Source organism: Clupea harengus, chromosome 10 (assembly GCF_900700415.2).
Source record: "Clupea harengus chromosome 10, Ch_v2.0.2, whole genome shotgun sequence".
Lineage (NCBI taxonomy): Eukaryota > Metazoa > Chordata > Actinopteri > Clupeiformes > Clupeidae > Clupea > Clupea harengus.
Window position 1 is genome coordinate 20,925,845 of NC_045161.1, and position 14,619 is coordinate 20,940,463.

The 14,619-nt window shown below is 41.3% G+C and overlaps 2 protein-coding genes across 3 annotated transcripts; one reads left to right on the plus strand and one right to left on the minus strand.

Annotated features, from left to right (window-relative positions):
• Positions 1–277: 277 nt before the first annotated feature.
• On the minus strand, positions 278–8,592 carry LOC105900861 (cytochrome P450 2J4-like). 2 transcript variants are annotated; one of them, XM_031574351.2, is made up of 10 exons: positions 8,428–8,592; positions 7,602–8,117; positions 4,016–4,178; positions 3,635–3,784; positions 3,211–3,371; positions 2,927–3,103; positions 2,410–2,551; positions 2,092–2,279; positions 1,266–1,407; positions 278–1,024 (listed from the first exon to the last, which is right to left on the minus strand). In XM_031574351.2, exons 2-10 carry the CDS (start codon positions 7,794–7,796, stop codon positions 849–851), a joined length of 1,494 nt encoding a protein of 497 aa, XP_031430211.1. In that variant the 5' UTR covers positions 7,797–8,117; positions 8,428–8,592; the 3' UTR covers positions 278–848. The 2 variants fall into 2 exon arrangements, with proteins under 2 accessions (XP_031430211.1, XP_042564842.1); XM_042708908.1 differs by lacking the exon at positions 8,428–8,592 and having other exon boundaries at positions 7,602–8,141.
• Positions 8,593–9,542: 950 nt separating this feature from the next.
• LOC105900877 (cytochrome P450 2J2-like) lies at positions 9,543–14,234 on the plus strand. Its single transcript, XM_012828247.3, has 9 exons — positions 9,543–9,836; positions 10,257–10,419; positions 10,539–10,688; positions 11,277–11,434; positions 11,800–11,976; positions 12,404–12,542; positions 12,912–13,099; positions 13,358–13,499; positions 13,738–14,234. The coding sequence occupies exons 1-9, from the start codon at positions 9,654–9,656 to the stop codon at positions 13,911–13,913; spliced, it is 1,476 nt and encodes a 491-aa protein (XP_012683701.1). The 5' UTR covers positions 9,543–9,653; the 3' UTR covers positions 13,914–14,234.
• The last annotated feature ends 385 nt before the right edge of the window (positions 14,235–14,619 follow it).

Consider the following 14,619-nt stretch of genomic DNA (forward strand, 5'->3'; position numbering starts at 1 on the left):
TTTTGTAGTTTTTTGAGGGGGCACAAACAGAACAGACAGCTAAAGGACCTTGAGGAGCAATTCACTGAATCTTATAAAAAAAGGTATTAAAATCACAGACTGGACCTTTAGAAGCATACTATGGGGCATTTGTCCCTAAAGTACAGTATAAGGTGTCCTAACATGTAAAGATCACGCTGTGTGTGCTTGTGCTGTGAAGGGAGAGAGACAATGGAAGGGGAAGAAGGGCAGTGCAAGGAGCAGAGCAAGGAGTACAAAACAAAAGAAACTAGTCAAGTTATTGCATACAGTTTATGTATTAAGATGAACTGCCATTGTCTGAGCACCCATTGAGGTAGCCACTAAGCTTGGTCTTATACTGTCCCATACTGTATAAATGCACTACAAAACCCTTGTAAATCCTGTAATATATACAAGAAAGAAATGGTTGTTGTGTGAATACCCACTTCAAGTATGTATGCCTCATAGCATGTGATACAGTAGAACACTTTAAGGTTATGCCTGATTGTGTCTCTTGTTTCGCTGTGTATTACATAGCAATACCTATACTAAATATTACAATCTGGATTAAAAAAAAAATACAGTTCAGATTTAAAGAGCAGCACAGCATATAAAGAAAGTTATATGCATCTCAGGATCAGCACAGAGTTGAAAGGGTTGATTGTCTCACAGCGCTTTACAGAGCCCAGGGCCTGAACCCCCTTAGAACAAGCACAATATAACCCATTCCCATTCTGACATACACAAGAACAGCATGTGGAGCAGAAGAACAATTAAGACTGAACACTGCTTACCTCATACATTTAAAGTATACAAAGCAGTATAAAGAAAGTGCTCAGCTAAGCGTCTCAGCGAGGAACAGCACAGAGTTGATAGGGTTGGGGGCTGTGAGTTGCTCCGAGTTTGTACTCCAATTTGGGTTCTACTCCCTGTGGTGCTGAGAAGGAGAACCGCTGGAGCAGTGAGGTGAAGAACAGGAACAGCTCCATTCTGGCCAGCTGCTCTCCCAAGCACACTCTCTTCCCTGAGAAACAGCACACAGAACATCACACGGTCAAGAAATATCAAAGTCACGTGTTGGGGAACACGACAGTCTGTAGCTTAAAAGGTATATGTTAAAGTAATGTCTATAATTTTCTTCAGGTTACCAATTCTACATTATACATCTGACTAAATGACAAAATCATATCATAAGCTCATGTGTGTCATTATTACAGTGACAGGTTTAAGACTCATTGGTGACATGTTCAATACTAAATTCGCACCAATAGAGAAAGGCAGGAAGCCCTCCCTCCTCCTGAACTTCCCCTCTGTATCCAGGAAGTGTTCCGGGTTGAAGGTGTGAGGGGTCTCCCATTCCGTCTCATCGAACAAAACAGATGTCAGGCTGGCCACCACCATTGTGCCCTGAAGAACAAACGCAAAAGTTCATAAATACATAAAAACAATGCTAGGCTTTACACTCCAGCATTTGGGGAATTATTCTAGCCATAAGCCGCTTTTCCACTGCATGGTACCGGCTGGATTCTAACCGCTTTTGGTACCAGCTACTTCATTTTCCTCTGCAGTTTAGTAACCCCTCAATGTAGCTGGTAGTCATAACAACACCGCATGAAACTGCCATGATGTCAGTATGTGGCTGTGGTTTGTCATAGCAAGGAGACAAATTCAGTTTCAGGAGAGGCTGAAGGCAGTAAGACAAAAGACTGCTAAAAAAAAAAGAGGAGAGTTTGGGACAATTCTGGTTGCTCAAAGGCGATGCAAGAGGGTAAGCTTATCTGGTAGCTAACGTTAGCATAAGTGTGATGATGATTCTAGTGACGATCCTCTCTGACCAATCAGTAGTCTGTAATGCTCTCACATCACCTTTTGGTATCGCCTCAGCTTACTTGGAACCTTGACGGAAGTGGTACCAAAAAATGTACCAGGTACTAGGTACCAGATTTGCTCAATGGAAAACCGGTCGGGTTGTGCCGATACCATGCAGTGGAAAAGCAGCTACAGTTTTCGAGAAAACGCTGATTTATTGGAAGTTATTTGGCAAGATACCCCATTTCAAATGCCGTAGGGCCTACAGTGAGCCAAGGTCACCTTGGGAATGATGTAACCGCCGACTTGGGTGTCTTTGGTGGCACTTCTGCCCACATTCAAGGGAAGAATGTTTCCGATTCTCTGGGTCTCATGGATAACAGCATCAGTGTAAGGCATGTTCTCCCTGTCAGTTAAGGAGGGCGGGCGTGAGGATCCAACCACACGGTCAATCTCCTCTTGCACCTTTCCTAAACATGAAGCCACAGAAAAAGTTCTAAATGTATAAAATGTATGGTAGAATACCTTAAATATGGTGAAGGATTATGTCTCCTCTTTCATTAGTGGTTAGATCTTGCATGACACTGTGTAAACACTCACGCTGTATCTCAGGATATTTGATCATGTAGAGCAGCCCCCAGTTCAGGGTGGTAGATGTGGTCTCAGTTCCTGCTACAAACAGGTCCAGAGTGCAGAAGCACAAGTTTTCCACATTGAAGCCTGATGCTTCATCATCCTTGTACTAGAGAGAGAGAGAAAGAGAAAGGTAGAGAAAGAAAGGTAGAGAGAGAAAAAGAAAGATGGAATGTGAGAGGAGAGAATATTTTGTTAATACTCAGTGTTAAGTGTGTTAATACCCAGATAAATAGGGAGAGGAAGAAGATGTATGTGAAGAAGAGATGGATTACTATTCTGGGTTGAGGGAGAAAGATCCTGTATTAGACATGTTATGTATGATTGTACAGTATATCTCCAAAGTGATTGTGGTGATGATTCTATTCGTATACTAAATCTAATAGTATATAATTCAGCTTTTGGTTGGGATAGCTCATTTCAAGTCTTCAATTTACATATAACTGTATACAACCCAAGCATTTGTTGGAATGATTCAACTCACCTTTTCCATTTCTCCAATGAAACAATCAATGTAGTCCTGAGGGTTTGAAGGATCATAGTCTACTTGATGGTCTTCAATTTTTTTCTTTACAAAGGTAATCTGTTTTTCCCAAAGAGCAAATATTTTCTGGTGTGGGCCAGGGACTCTGCGCATTAACCACGGGAACATGTTGTACAACTAAGAAGACAAAAAGGAAAAAGCTTATTTGAAGACAGTGGGGTATCGACTGTCGATGTTTCATTTTCTGGATATACAAAGAGCAAAGAGTGTGAGGAGAGGATCACCTGAGCCCATGCTGATCCTTCTAGAAAGATGACCTCATTGATGTCCTTCAGGAGAGCCTGGAAGTCATTGTTGGAGTACTCAAAGCGCTCCCCAAACACCAGCACACAGATGATGTTGGACACAGCATTGTTAACTAGCCACATTGGATTGAATGGTTTACCTGGGAGAAGCAAAGGCCAACATGCTTTGATAGGCCACACACAACGTTTATAGGGATGGACACAGCATTGTTAACAAGCCACTGCGGGTCGAAGGATTTAACAGGGAGCGCCAAAGTAAAAAGAGTGTATGGACACACACATCCAAAACTTACGAGAATTTACTGAATGAAACAAATACAGAGATAACACACACTAACTTGAGGCTCCTCAGCTGTGAACTTTATTGGGTTTTACCTTTTTATTGTATGCCTTATTCACTTACCTTGCTCATTAACTAATGCTTCGTTTAGATATCTGCACTCTTGAAGGATGAAGGGCTCAAGGCTTCTTTTGCCCAACCCAAAATTCCTCAGGGTGTGAAGAGCAAACCTTCTCTGATGTTTCCAAGTATATCCATTAGACACAACAATTCCTAAGCAGAGACCAACCAGATAACGATTAAAACAACAGAATTGTACTTTACGATGGTGTTGAGTATGTTACAGTTATTACACAGCACATTTACATTACATTTAGTCATTTAGCAGACGCTTTTATCCAAAGCTCCTTAAAAGGTAGAAAGGGTCGCCCCTGCTCTGGTAGTGCTAACAGTATCAAAACAATTAACTTGATCTGTCTCCTCTTTTGTGTGGAGGAAAATCACCTTTGTCTCCCACAATATCAGCAAATATAGGTAAGGAAGGACGATCAGCAAAGTTTTCTCCTTGGTGGACATATGCTTCTCTCACTAGCTTGAGTCCGTTGAGAACAACAATCCTTGGTCCAAAAAATCGAATACTGAAAATTTGCCCATATTTTTCAGCAAACTGGAAGAGACACAATAAACCAAATACAAAAAATCCACACAATATTGCATTAAAGGCACGTGCAGCCATCAAGCAAGTAGAACAAGTGAGGTCATTGGGGTTATCATTTAAAATTAAGCTCACACTGAGTAATAGCATCATGGAAGGGTTTACATAGAAATCAAATAGTGTCACTGAATTATTTATGTTTTCGTGTTGTTACAAAGGGGTTGTGGAGATGTACATTTTGTTTCCTTTCTATTGATGATTCTGAACACACCATACTAAGCAAGGACGTGCGGTCAGAGGAGGCAGAGCCTCACCTGTCATCTTGAAAAGTAAAAAAAAAATAATTATAAAATAAAATAAATATTCATATTTCTCTAGTAATCTGTGGTATAGGTGTAATTTCTGCAGGATTCCAATCATTTCGAGCATTTTTATAATCAAAATCGCTGAATTTGCGCATGTGCTGTTCAAATAGGGAGAAAACAACGGACGTGCGCTCAGGGGAGGCACCGTATATTGTCCCTGGGAGACAGGGTAGCAGTCAGCAGTGCTTCACCTAGGATTGCGCAATCGCTCCAAACTGGGTTTTGCGCATGCGTGCGCATGCGTAGAACCTTTGAGCTGAGCTCAAAACGCATTGAAAAATCATGTAGGTGAGGCACACAGTACCTCTGCCTCAATGAAGGGAGCGTGCGAGAGCGCACCTGTCGGGGTTATGCTGGGGGAACGTTGCTCTTCTTCTACACTTCTACTTGACGGCGAAAATGGAAGATTTTATTGCTAAGCTGAAGCAGTTCTCAAAACTGGACTTTCAGTCCAAACGTGAAATGATTAATAATGGGAGACCAATGCCGAAGCTAAAGGTATGCTTCAAGCGACGGGACAGAAGATAACTAGATCGACTTCTCACATTCAAAGCCAAATTGCTTTGAACATGTTTGGAACCTCAGGAATAAATTTGGTTTTGAACTTACAGCGGCAGCTCCGTTGATTTCCCATTATTTATCTTGGGATTGTCTTATGTCTATGTGAAGCCATTTAACATCACACAAGTGGTTGTGATCACTTTGAACCCAAGACGGCTTTTTATTGGTGAGCTGATTTTGAGAAATTAAACTTAAATTGTAAATAAGTTGTGTTTCCTGGTTGCAATGGTTATCCTGTTGCTACGTTAGCTAATTAGCTAGCTAAGGACACTTAATAACCTTACGAGTTAATCGGAAGAGTTCAATTTGCATGAAATGATAGCTGGTTATCTAGCTGATGTTATAGTCTCCTCGATTTAACTCTTAAAATTATAATGGGAAAAGGTAGAAACCCTCAGGGTGCTTGTGCAACTTCGTAAGAAAGAGTTAATATTCACGAGTTCATATTCATGAGTGCATAATATTTACACATGAGTTCATCACAAGCTTGCAGCTGCCTACTGTATGCACCTTACCTATGAGTGTTTAAATAATGCTGATATGAAAAACAACCAGTAGTCAATGTGAAAGCTGCCAATTGAATGGTGATCTTAGATACCCTATTGGGTTTATGTATTTGTAAATTTGACTCTGAAAGAGTCAGTGCCTCACCAGCCACGAACCTCACCGCACGTCACTGATACTAAGGCAATACGGAAACAAGGTAAGTGCAAAATGTTATCTAGGCCTACCGGCAGCACAGAACGAGTCACACTTTGGGTAAACAACCTGTTTCGTGTTGCCAGCCTATAGCTTATTTGCCAACCCAAGAGTCCAATAACTTTGGCTAAACTATGATTGTTAGCTATAAGCCCATTTATTTCACGAGTACGTACTATATTATTTACGCTATGAAATGCTGTATGTATTTCAATCGCGTATAAAAGCATATCATGTAGACCTGTCAGTGACAATGGTCTTGTGGTTAAGTGCAGCGTAACATCTCTAAATAAGACGTCAATAAAAGGCAGCGTCTCTAATGTTACCAAAAGTAAACTTCCTGTAGATGGAAGTGCAATCACTAGCTCAAACATCATCATCATCATCATCATCTTTACAGCTTCGTTTAGTCCGCATAGCCGGAGTGGTCTCACATATGCACAGTGGCGGCGCCAGACATTTTTTTCTGCAGGTGCTATGGGGGAGCTCGGCGTTTTAGTGAGGGTGCTATGAAATGAGGATGATAGCCTATGTGTCACATGGTTCTCTACTACAACAACTTTACATGTTTGCTCTCTGAAGCGTCTTTGGGGTCCATGAAAAGCGCTAAACAAACCGATTGTATTATTATTATCATTATCTAGGCTTCTTCCGACAGACGCGCACATCTGCGACAGTCACTGACAAAAGGCATTCAGCATGTTATAGAGTCCGCAATCCCAAATACCTAACTTACTTTAAAACACTTGTGGTAGTGAGGATTAAAGTTGGGCGACAGGTGACCACTACCATGTCAGATAGAGTGAAATGAATCTTGGAATAGTAGATAGAATTAACTAAAACAGTCAAAGAGTCAGAAATGCGTTAAAAAGGTATATATTATTTCAGTTCACAATCATCAGTAAATCACATAGAACCTTGTGTATACCTAGCACACAGACAGACTGCTTGTCTTAGGCTAAAGAGTCTGATTTTTTTTAAGGCGGCTCCAAAAAAAATCAAAAAAAGAGGAAAAAGACAAAAAGTTAAAATCTTCGGCAAAAAAGGGCATCTTCGTTGCTTATCAACCGAAACGAGTCTTCAGCGACACAGGGCAATCAATGCATGCAACAAATCAGACAGCTTTCATTAATGTTACACAGCTAACAATACCTTAGTTGCATTGTACTCCAACCACGCAAACTGTCCCAAACAGCTTTTACAAAAACTCCTTTGTTGGACTCCAAACATGCAAGGTGGAAATTTCTGGAGTTTTGGTCTTCTCGGACCATCCTGAGCGTTCATGCTAATGTCACTGATGCTGCTAGCACCATGGTTAGCACCCTCAGTAGTGGTGGTGGGTTGACCTCTTTGACCACAACGTTCCTCTCCTTAAAAATCCACACCAGATACCCCTGGCATTTCTTCTTCTTCTATGTCACTCTTGTTTCTTAATCATTCTTCCAAACATGGACATTTACGGAGCAAAAACCGATGCATTGTTGATATTCACTTGAAACTACCACGCACTAGCTCGCTTTCTCCTTCAACCGTCCGGTAACGTCAACATTCAAGCGTGCGACGTGAAAGTTGGGTCAAAGGTTATGACAGAATGATTGCTCTGTGTCTAAAATAATCTGTTCATTTCAATCTGTTATTATTTTCTTTTGTGATTTAAATATTATTATCACACAATAAATAACGCAGAATGAAATTAAACAACAATTATAAATAAACCATTATTTTCTTGGGGGTGCTATGGCTAATCCAGGGGGAGCTAGAGCACCCCCTAGCCTCCCCCTGGCGCCGCCCCTGCATATGCATGACTTACCTTGACAAACTGTAGATGGACTTTGGTGAAGTCAATGTGATGCAAATCGCCTATAAAAGGCAATGACCACGGTCCAGGAGGAAAATTCTTTGGTGGTTTGGTTTTGATGTAGTCAAATACCAGAAGGAAAATGAAGACAAAAAGCAAAAAGCTTTTGATGTCTAACAGTTCCAAAATATGGAAAATCGCCGTCATTTTGCACAGCTGACAACTCCGTGTTGAACCTTGCTCCGCAGTCAAACAGTTGACTATTGCGTCTGGGTAAGGAAAACTTCCTGTTTTGTGGACCCTCAAGCAATTAAAGAGGGAGTGGAAGTGGCTTCTGCACCTGCTCAGCACTGAGGTTCTTATGCAACAGAGAGCAATCGGACAGGAAAATCTCCGTGTTACTTTGGTTCCAAATTCGTTTTCTCTTCTTCCCCACCTGCTAACCTAACTGGGCAGTACATCTCTTGGTCTGTCTGTGTCTTGTTTGATTGCCAGCCACGTCCAGGGCTGTGTTCTGTGACTTTGTGCCTGACAAAAGTGAGAGTGAAAAACTATTTACTACATTCGATAAACGCCAACGGGCAATTTCAGCTCAGAAAAGATAACTGCGTTGCACGTGAACAGCCAAAGTTAATCACTCAGCTTCATAGTTTTTATTTGACTATTTTCAGCCTTAGAGATGTATCATGCCAAAGCAGTGTTATATTTTATTATTTTCTACAATTTCTTATTTATGTTAAATGTTAATATTCACTTATCTTAAGGTTCTATAGAAAATATTGAATTAAATAAATAATGTATGTTTGTACCTCATTCTGCTCTGTATAGGCTTACTTACTCTTAGACGGACAGAAGGAGCGAGGAGGGAGTTTTAAAGGTGGGAGGATTGTAGCGAGAGCCCTGGGTTGTCAGGTGTGACTGTGTGGCAACAGCAAGTTGTTTACCTGGCTCACAGGTCAGGTTGGCCCCTTAGCAGAATTTTGCTTAGGGCCCCAGGGAGGTCAGGACCGGCTCTGCTTCAACGAACTTTACACAGCTAAACGTTTCAGGGTAGAGTCCACGATTCAGGACACGGAAGGGAGGGGTGTAAATTGAACAGACTGTATGGGACATGTTTGTCCAGCTCAAAAAAATGCAAATTCCACATTCCTGAGGTAAGTCACTGTTTCTCTTGAGATCATCCACATTTTCTCTCACACCTGGAGACTGCCGGGTCAGTCTGTATGGGACATGTTTGTGAGCCACTGTTTCTCTTTTTTTTTTCAAACATTGTATTTATTGATTTTTGGTTTACAACATACAGGTAGTAAAGACATCACAAATGAAAATACACAGTTGTAAACACCCCGCTGCTCCACCCTATTTCTTTGAGGAGATCATAGATTTGTAGGGATATATATTAAAAAATTATAATAATAATTAAAAGGGTGACCTCCTTCCTCCCTCCCTTCCTCCCTCCCTTCCTTCCTCCCTCCCTGCCACTGTTTCTCCTGATAACATCCACATGGGACCAGCACAGGCATGTGGCTCTACATTAGAAAAATTGTGGAATGTCTTGGAGTGCCCTAAATTTTATTACCAATATACTGTAATCATGTATGACAGTCAGAAATTCAGATCACACCTCCAAACTGCATTTATTGTGTGGATATTAGTTTGAATCAAACAGACATCAGCTAGAATACATTTCCTATGACTCTTTTCATCTGATCATGTCCTTTGCTAATCAGACTCTGCCTGGTCCTAATGGTGCAGAGACAAACATCGGATGCCTGTCTTCTCAGAGATTAATTCGGGACAAGGAGACCTTTTGGCACGACTCCAAGTTTTATTCAGGCAGTTTACTTTGAGTGAACTTCACTCCCATTACAGAGAGTTATCAAGCATAAATAGGCCGTCACATATTTCTATAAACAAAGGAACTAAGTTCCACCCACTACAGCCCCTCACTCTCAGGAAGAATGTGGAATGGGTTACATAATGCTGCACAGCGCAACTTAAATAGTCACTCACAGCAGAGAAGCATTCACATAGCAAGACTCTCCCTGTGAAACACACCGAGCCATGATTGTGCACTTGGTGCTAGATTTGCTTGATTTAAAAGGATGGTTAGTTGTTATCTGTATTCTCTTGATTGTGGCGGATGTGATCAGGAACAAAGACCCTCCAAGTTTCCCACCTGGACCATGGCCTCTTCCGGTCTTTGGGAATGTCTTCACAGGAGTAGATTTCAAAACTATGGAAAAGGTAAGAAATGAAAACATCAAAGAATATGCTGTTTCACATTCATGCATTTGCACTGAGCATTCGTGAAAACAAATATCACCAGAGTCCTTAGTTTTAGATTGTGCACTCAAAAAAACTGCTGGCTGTGCACAATTTTGGCTCTGTAAATGGGAAACAAACAAAGTGGCTTAGCCCGAGCTATACACTATTCCAGCCAATCAACATGTTGCTTTTGGACCACAGAGGGTAGGAGTATAATTTAATTGGCTCAACTAAAAATTAGCTCAAAGATTAGTTCAAACATCAACAACCTTTAGCCAGAATCGAGGACTGTGAAAAACAATGTGAACAAAATAAAAGAAAGAAGTGTGTCCATTTATTTAGAATTATGTGTAAGGATATCTCTGACCTCCTGTTACACTGTCTGTTTCCTTTGTAAAGCTCACTGAGGTGTATGGAGATGTCTTCAGCCTGAGGTGGGGCAATGAGAAGACAGTGTTTATATCAGGATACAAGATGGTGAAGGAGGCCCTGGTGAGTCAGTTGGACAGTTTTGCTGACCGGCCTGTCGTTCCTCTGTTCCATAAAGTCTTTAAAGGAATCGGTGAGTAAGGAAACCAATATTATGCTGCATGATTGAAATGATGACATGCATGTTTCGCATGGCCATATGCTGTATCTAAAACATTTTGATTTTAACTGTATTAATCTGCATGAATTAAGGAATTGCCTTGAGTAACGGGTATATGTGGAAGATACAGAAGAAATTTGCCAACGCCCATCTAAGACACTTTGGGGAAGGCAGGAAAACTCTGGAGCTTCACATCCAGCAAGAGTGCCACTACCTGTGTGAAGCCTTCAAGGAGGAACGAGGTGAGAGTCACATACAAACAACAACAACAACACAAACAACACTGGACCGTCAAAGACAGATCAATCCCATGCTTAGACATTAATACATACTCAGAGTAAGACCCGAGACCCGTATACCACTAAAGCAATGTCAGTAGAAATCAATGAGGCTACACCCAGGTGAATGGATGGCTGGTAAAGCTGGTGATTATTAATGGGAGACTGTGGACCAAAGGTCCAACTTCAAAGAGTGGTCGGGTCGGGTATGTAATTCGTAATTTGTCATTCTTGACATGTATTATCTCTGTCATAGGTGAGGGGACAAAGTCAGTGGAAGCTCCCTTTGGCAGTCAACACTCATTTTTAGCAGTACCTTATTTTTATACACAATGGCTACATGTGTTGCATATGCAAGCCATACCCTAATCGTTGTTGTTGTTGTTGAAGCATGAGGGATTTGTTAGCAAAGGTGCAAAATTGAAACTGCTGAACAAAAAAAAAACTCTGTAGAAGTGGTGGTGTAGTCATTCTATTAGCATCAGCAGAATATTTACAAGAAGTCTTGATGATTATCTTTGTTGTTTTTGTTGTCGTTTTTTGGTCCTGAAGACCCATTTGATCCCCAAATGAAGCTGAACAGTGCAACAGGAAATGTCATCATTTCCGTCGTTTTTGGGTGTCGGTTTGATTACAGTGATGAGCGGTTCCAGAACTTTCTCCGGGCAGACACCGAGGCGGTTCTTCTGGCTGGGTCTGCGCAGGCACAGGTCGGTGCTGTTAAAAGTTACAATCATGATGCTGGCAAAAGGTTTTGATATTTAAGCTCAACAGCCAATCCAATTACACCCCTCCTATCCTCCTGAATTAACGGCCTGTGTACAAAGCTTTTTTTTAGTACACACACAACACTCGTCTAGAGAACAGTGAGGAGCAATTCATCTGAATCTGGCAGAAGATGTATTAGATTACAAACACACACTATACTTTTAAGGACAATCAGATGTGTACCATTCTCAGTGACTTCAGGCCAATTATAAATAAATGAAATAAAGGTTTGATACACAGCGCCACATGATCAAACTTGATCTACATTCCCATGTTCATCGCCTTTTGATGTGTGACTCTTCCCCAGCTGTACAACGCCTTCCCTGGGCTCTTCCACTACCTGCCAGGTCCCCACCAGGCCGTTCACTCCAACTACAACAAAGTCACGGACTTCCTGCGACAGGAGATCCAGAAACACGTTGAGGACAGGGATCCGTCAGACCCGCGTGATTATGTGGACGTCTATCTGGGTGAGATGGAGAAGGTGAGACCTAAGGCAGTTTGTTCTTGTGGGAAAACAGTCAGATTGGACCCTGAATCCAGGAAATGTATTAGTTTTTTCTGTTGCCCACTTTTTTTGTTTTTTTTGTGCTACATTAGATTTAGATTGAACACCATTAGGCAACATTAACATTCATGATTTAGATTGAACACCATTAGGCAACATTAACATTCATGATTTAGATTGAACACCATTAGGCAACATTAACATTCATGTAAGTTTTTAATTGGACTGACTATTGGAGGGATTTCAGCCATATCTTATTCTGCCATCATACAGACAATTAAATTCAATTGTATTGATATAGCGCCAAAACAAATAAAACTGTCTCCAGGCGCTTTACAGAGCCCAGACATACGCAGTTCCTGTAAAAGTATGTTCTTCCTTCCCATTTCTCTCTGCCTCGCAGAGTAAGGATGATGAGGCAGGATTTAACCTGGAGACCCTGGTCGTCTGCACCCTGGACATGGTGGAGGCAGGGACAGAGACTGTAGCCACTACGCTACGCTGGGGCCTGTACTTCATGATAAAGTACCCTGAGATACAGGGTAAGTGATCAGTATGGTTTGATCATGTTAAAGTACCCTGAGATACAGGGTAAGTGATCAGTATGGTTTGATCATTGGGATGCATACTGTACATCATTCATTCCAATATCGTCACTGAGGGCCATAAAAATGCTCATCTACATCAAGCTTATTTGATTTTTCTAGATGTTATCCTTACCAGTAATGTCATGTAATGTCCAGTTGCAACAACAGTTGTAACAAGAGAAAAACTTATGGTTCATTTTTATTGTAATGCATTAATACTGACCACAGTACCTACATAAAGTAATCAGATGTTTCCCGGACAAACTATAAACAGCAGCGTTACCGGGCAATATCTAAGTGACCACGTCTGCTTCTCTACTGCAGAAAAGGTCCAGGCTGAGATAGACAGTGTGATTGGCCAGTCACGGTTCCCTGATATGACAGACAGACCTAAGCTGCCATATACCGAAGCGGTCATCCATGAAACTCAGAGATTGGGCAATGTTCTACCACTAGGATTTCCGAAAATGGCATCCAAAGACACCACATTGGGTGGATACTTTATACCCAAGGTAAATTACCTTTGAACTTTGGACAAACAATCATTTGACCAGCCAGTATCAGAGCAATACCTTGTTACCAATAAAGCGTAAGCCATTGATTAATCATTGATAACACCAGTGAGTATCCTGCATTGAAACATAAGAGGTTTGACTTTTGAGATGACTGGATGAACCGTGTTTAAACAACTCCAAGCCCTTTGTGAATACAGCCTGAATTATTTGCAACAAACTAGCAATAAACGGCACATTGTTTTGTGTCCTGTTTAGGGGACAATGGTGACAGCAAACCTGTCGTCTGTGCTTAATGATAAAAATGAGTGGGCGACGCCTCACCTCTTCAACCCTGAACACTTCCTGGATGCTGAGGGCCGCTTCCGCCGAAGAGATGCTTTTCTTCCATTTTCAGCAGGTGGCCAAATATGGTTTATCAAGCCATACATCTTTTTCTTAATCTATCAACGCACATTCACATCAGTAACACATTTGAGCACACAAAGTCCTTATTAAACATGCTGTTGCAGTGGTAGTTAATGATTAAGCGATCACCAGACAGAATATTGTTGTTGTTGATTCTTGATTCTTGCTTGGGGATCCATGCGCATGTATGGTATTTATCTTCATGTTGTAACGTAAATTAATGTCCCCAGGGAAGAGAGTTTGTCTAGGAGAACAGTTGACTCGCATGGAGCTGTTCCTGCTGTTCACCTCACTGCTGCAGAGGTTCTCCTTCTCCCCACTCCCTGGCGTGGAGCTAGGCCTGGAGGGAGTGATGGGCTTCGCCTACTCACCTCCTCCCCACAAGATCTGTGTTAAGCCTCGCTGATGGTGCCCCAGTGCATGATGTGTTGGCCAAGCCCCCCCCCCCCCCGCTTCAGAAACACACAAACAAACAAAAATAGTCTCAAAATAAAACTGATAAGGAATATCAATGAATTAGGTATCATATGTAAATGTTTAAATAACTGCTGAACAATGTAAAGATAGCATGTTTCCCTAGACTGCACTGTAGAGTTTTGCATGTATATGTCAATGATTGTAGCTCCTATTAAATGTATTAGGCTGCTTAATGTTGTCTTTTGGAGGAGTTGCAAATCAGGATTAAAGATCAGAATTAATAAAGATTGATTTGACTTTGACTAATCGATAATCCAATAAATCTCATATGCATTTGTATTTTTTCGTCTTAATTAGACAGGAGTGGCGGGTATAGATTTAGCTTTAGAGGTTCGGAAGGGGGTGAGCTGCAATACAAAACATTTTCAATAGTGTGTAGTGTAGGATAGTATAGAACTGTCAAACAGTGATATAGACCAAAACAAAAGTTTAATGTGAGATTGTGTGGATTCACAGTAACCGTTTGCCCTTTACTATTTTATACTCTGATGATAATAGATTGTTGCCTCCTTTCGAAGTGGAGTTCAAGTGAGTGCAGAAAAGGAATGTGTGCACTTCTATTCACCCTTAGATATTCCAGGAAAACTTGCCTGAACTCAGCTTACATAACAGGCAGTCCAGCTGCCCTACCCCCT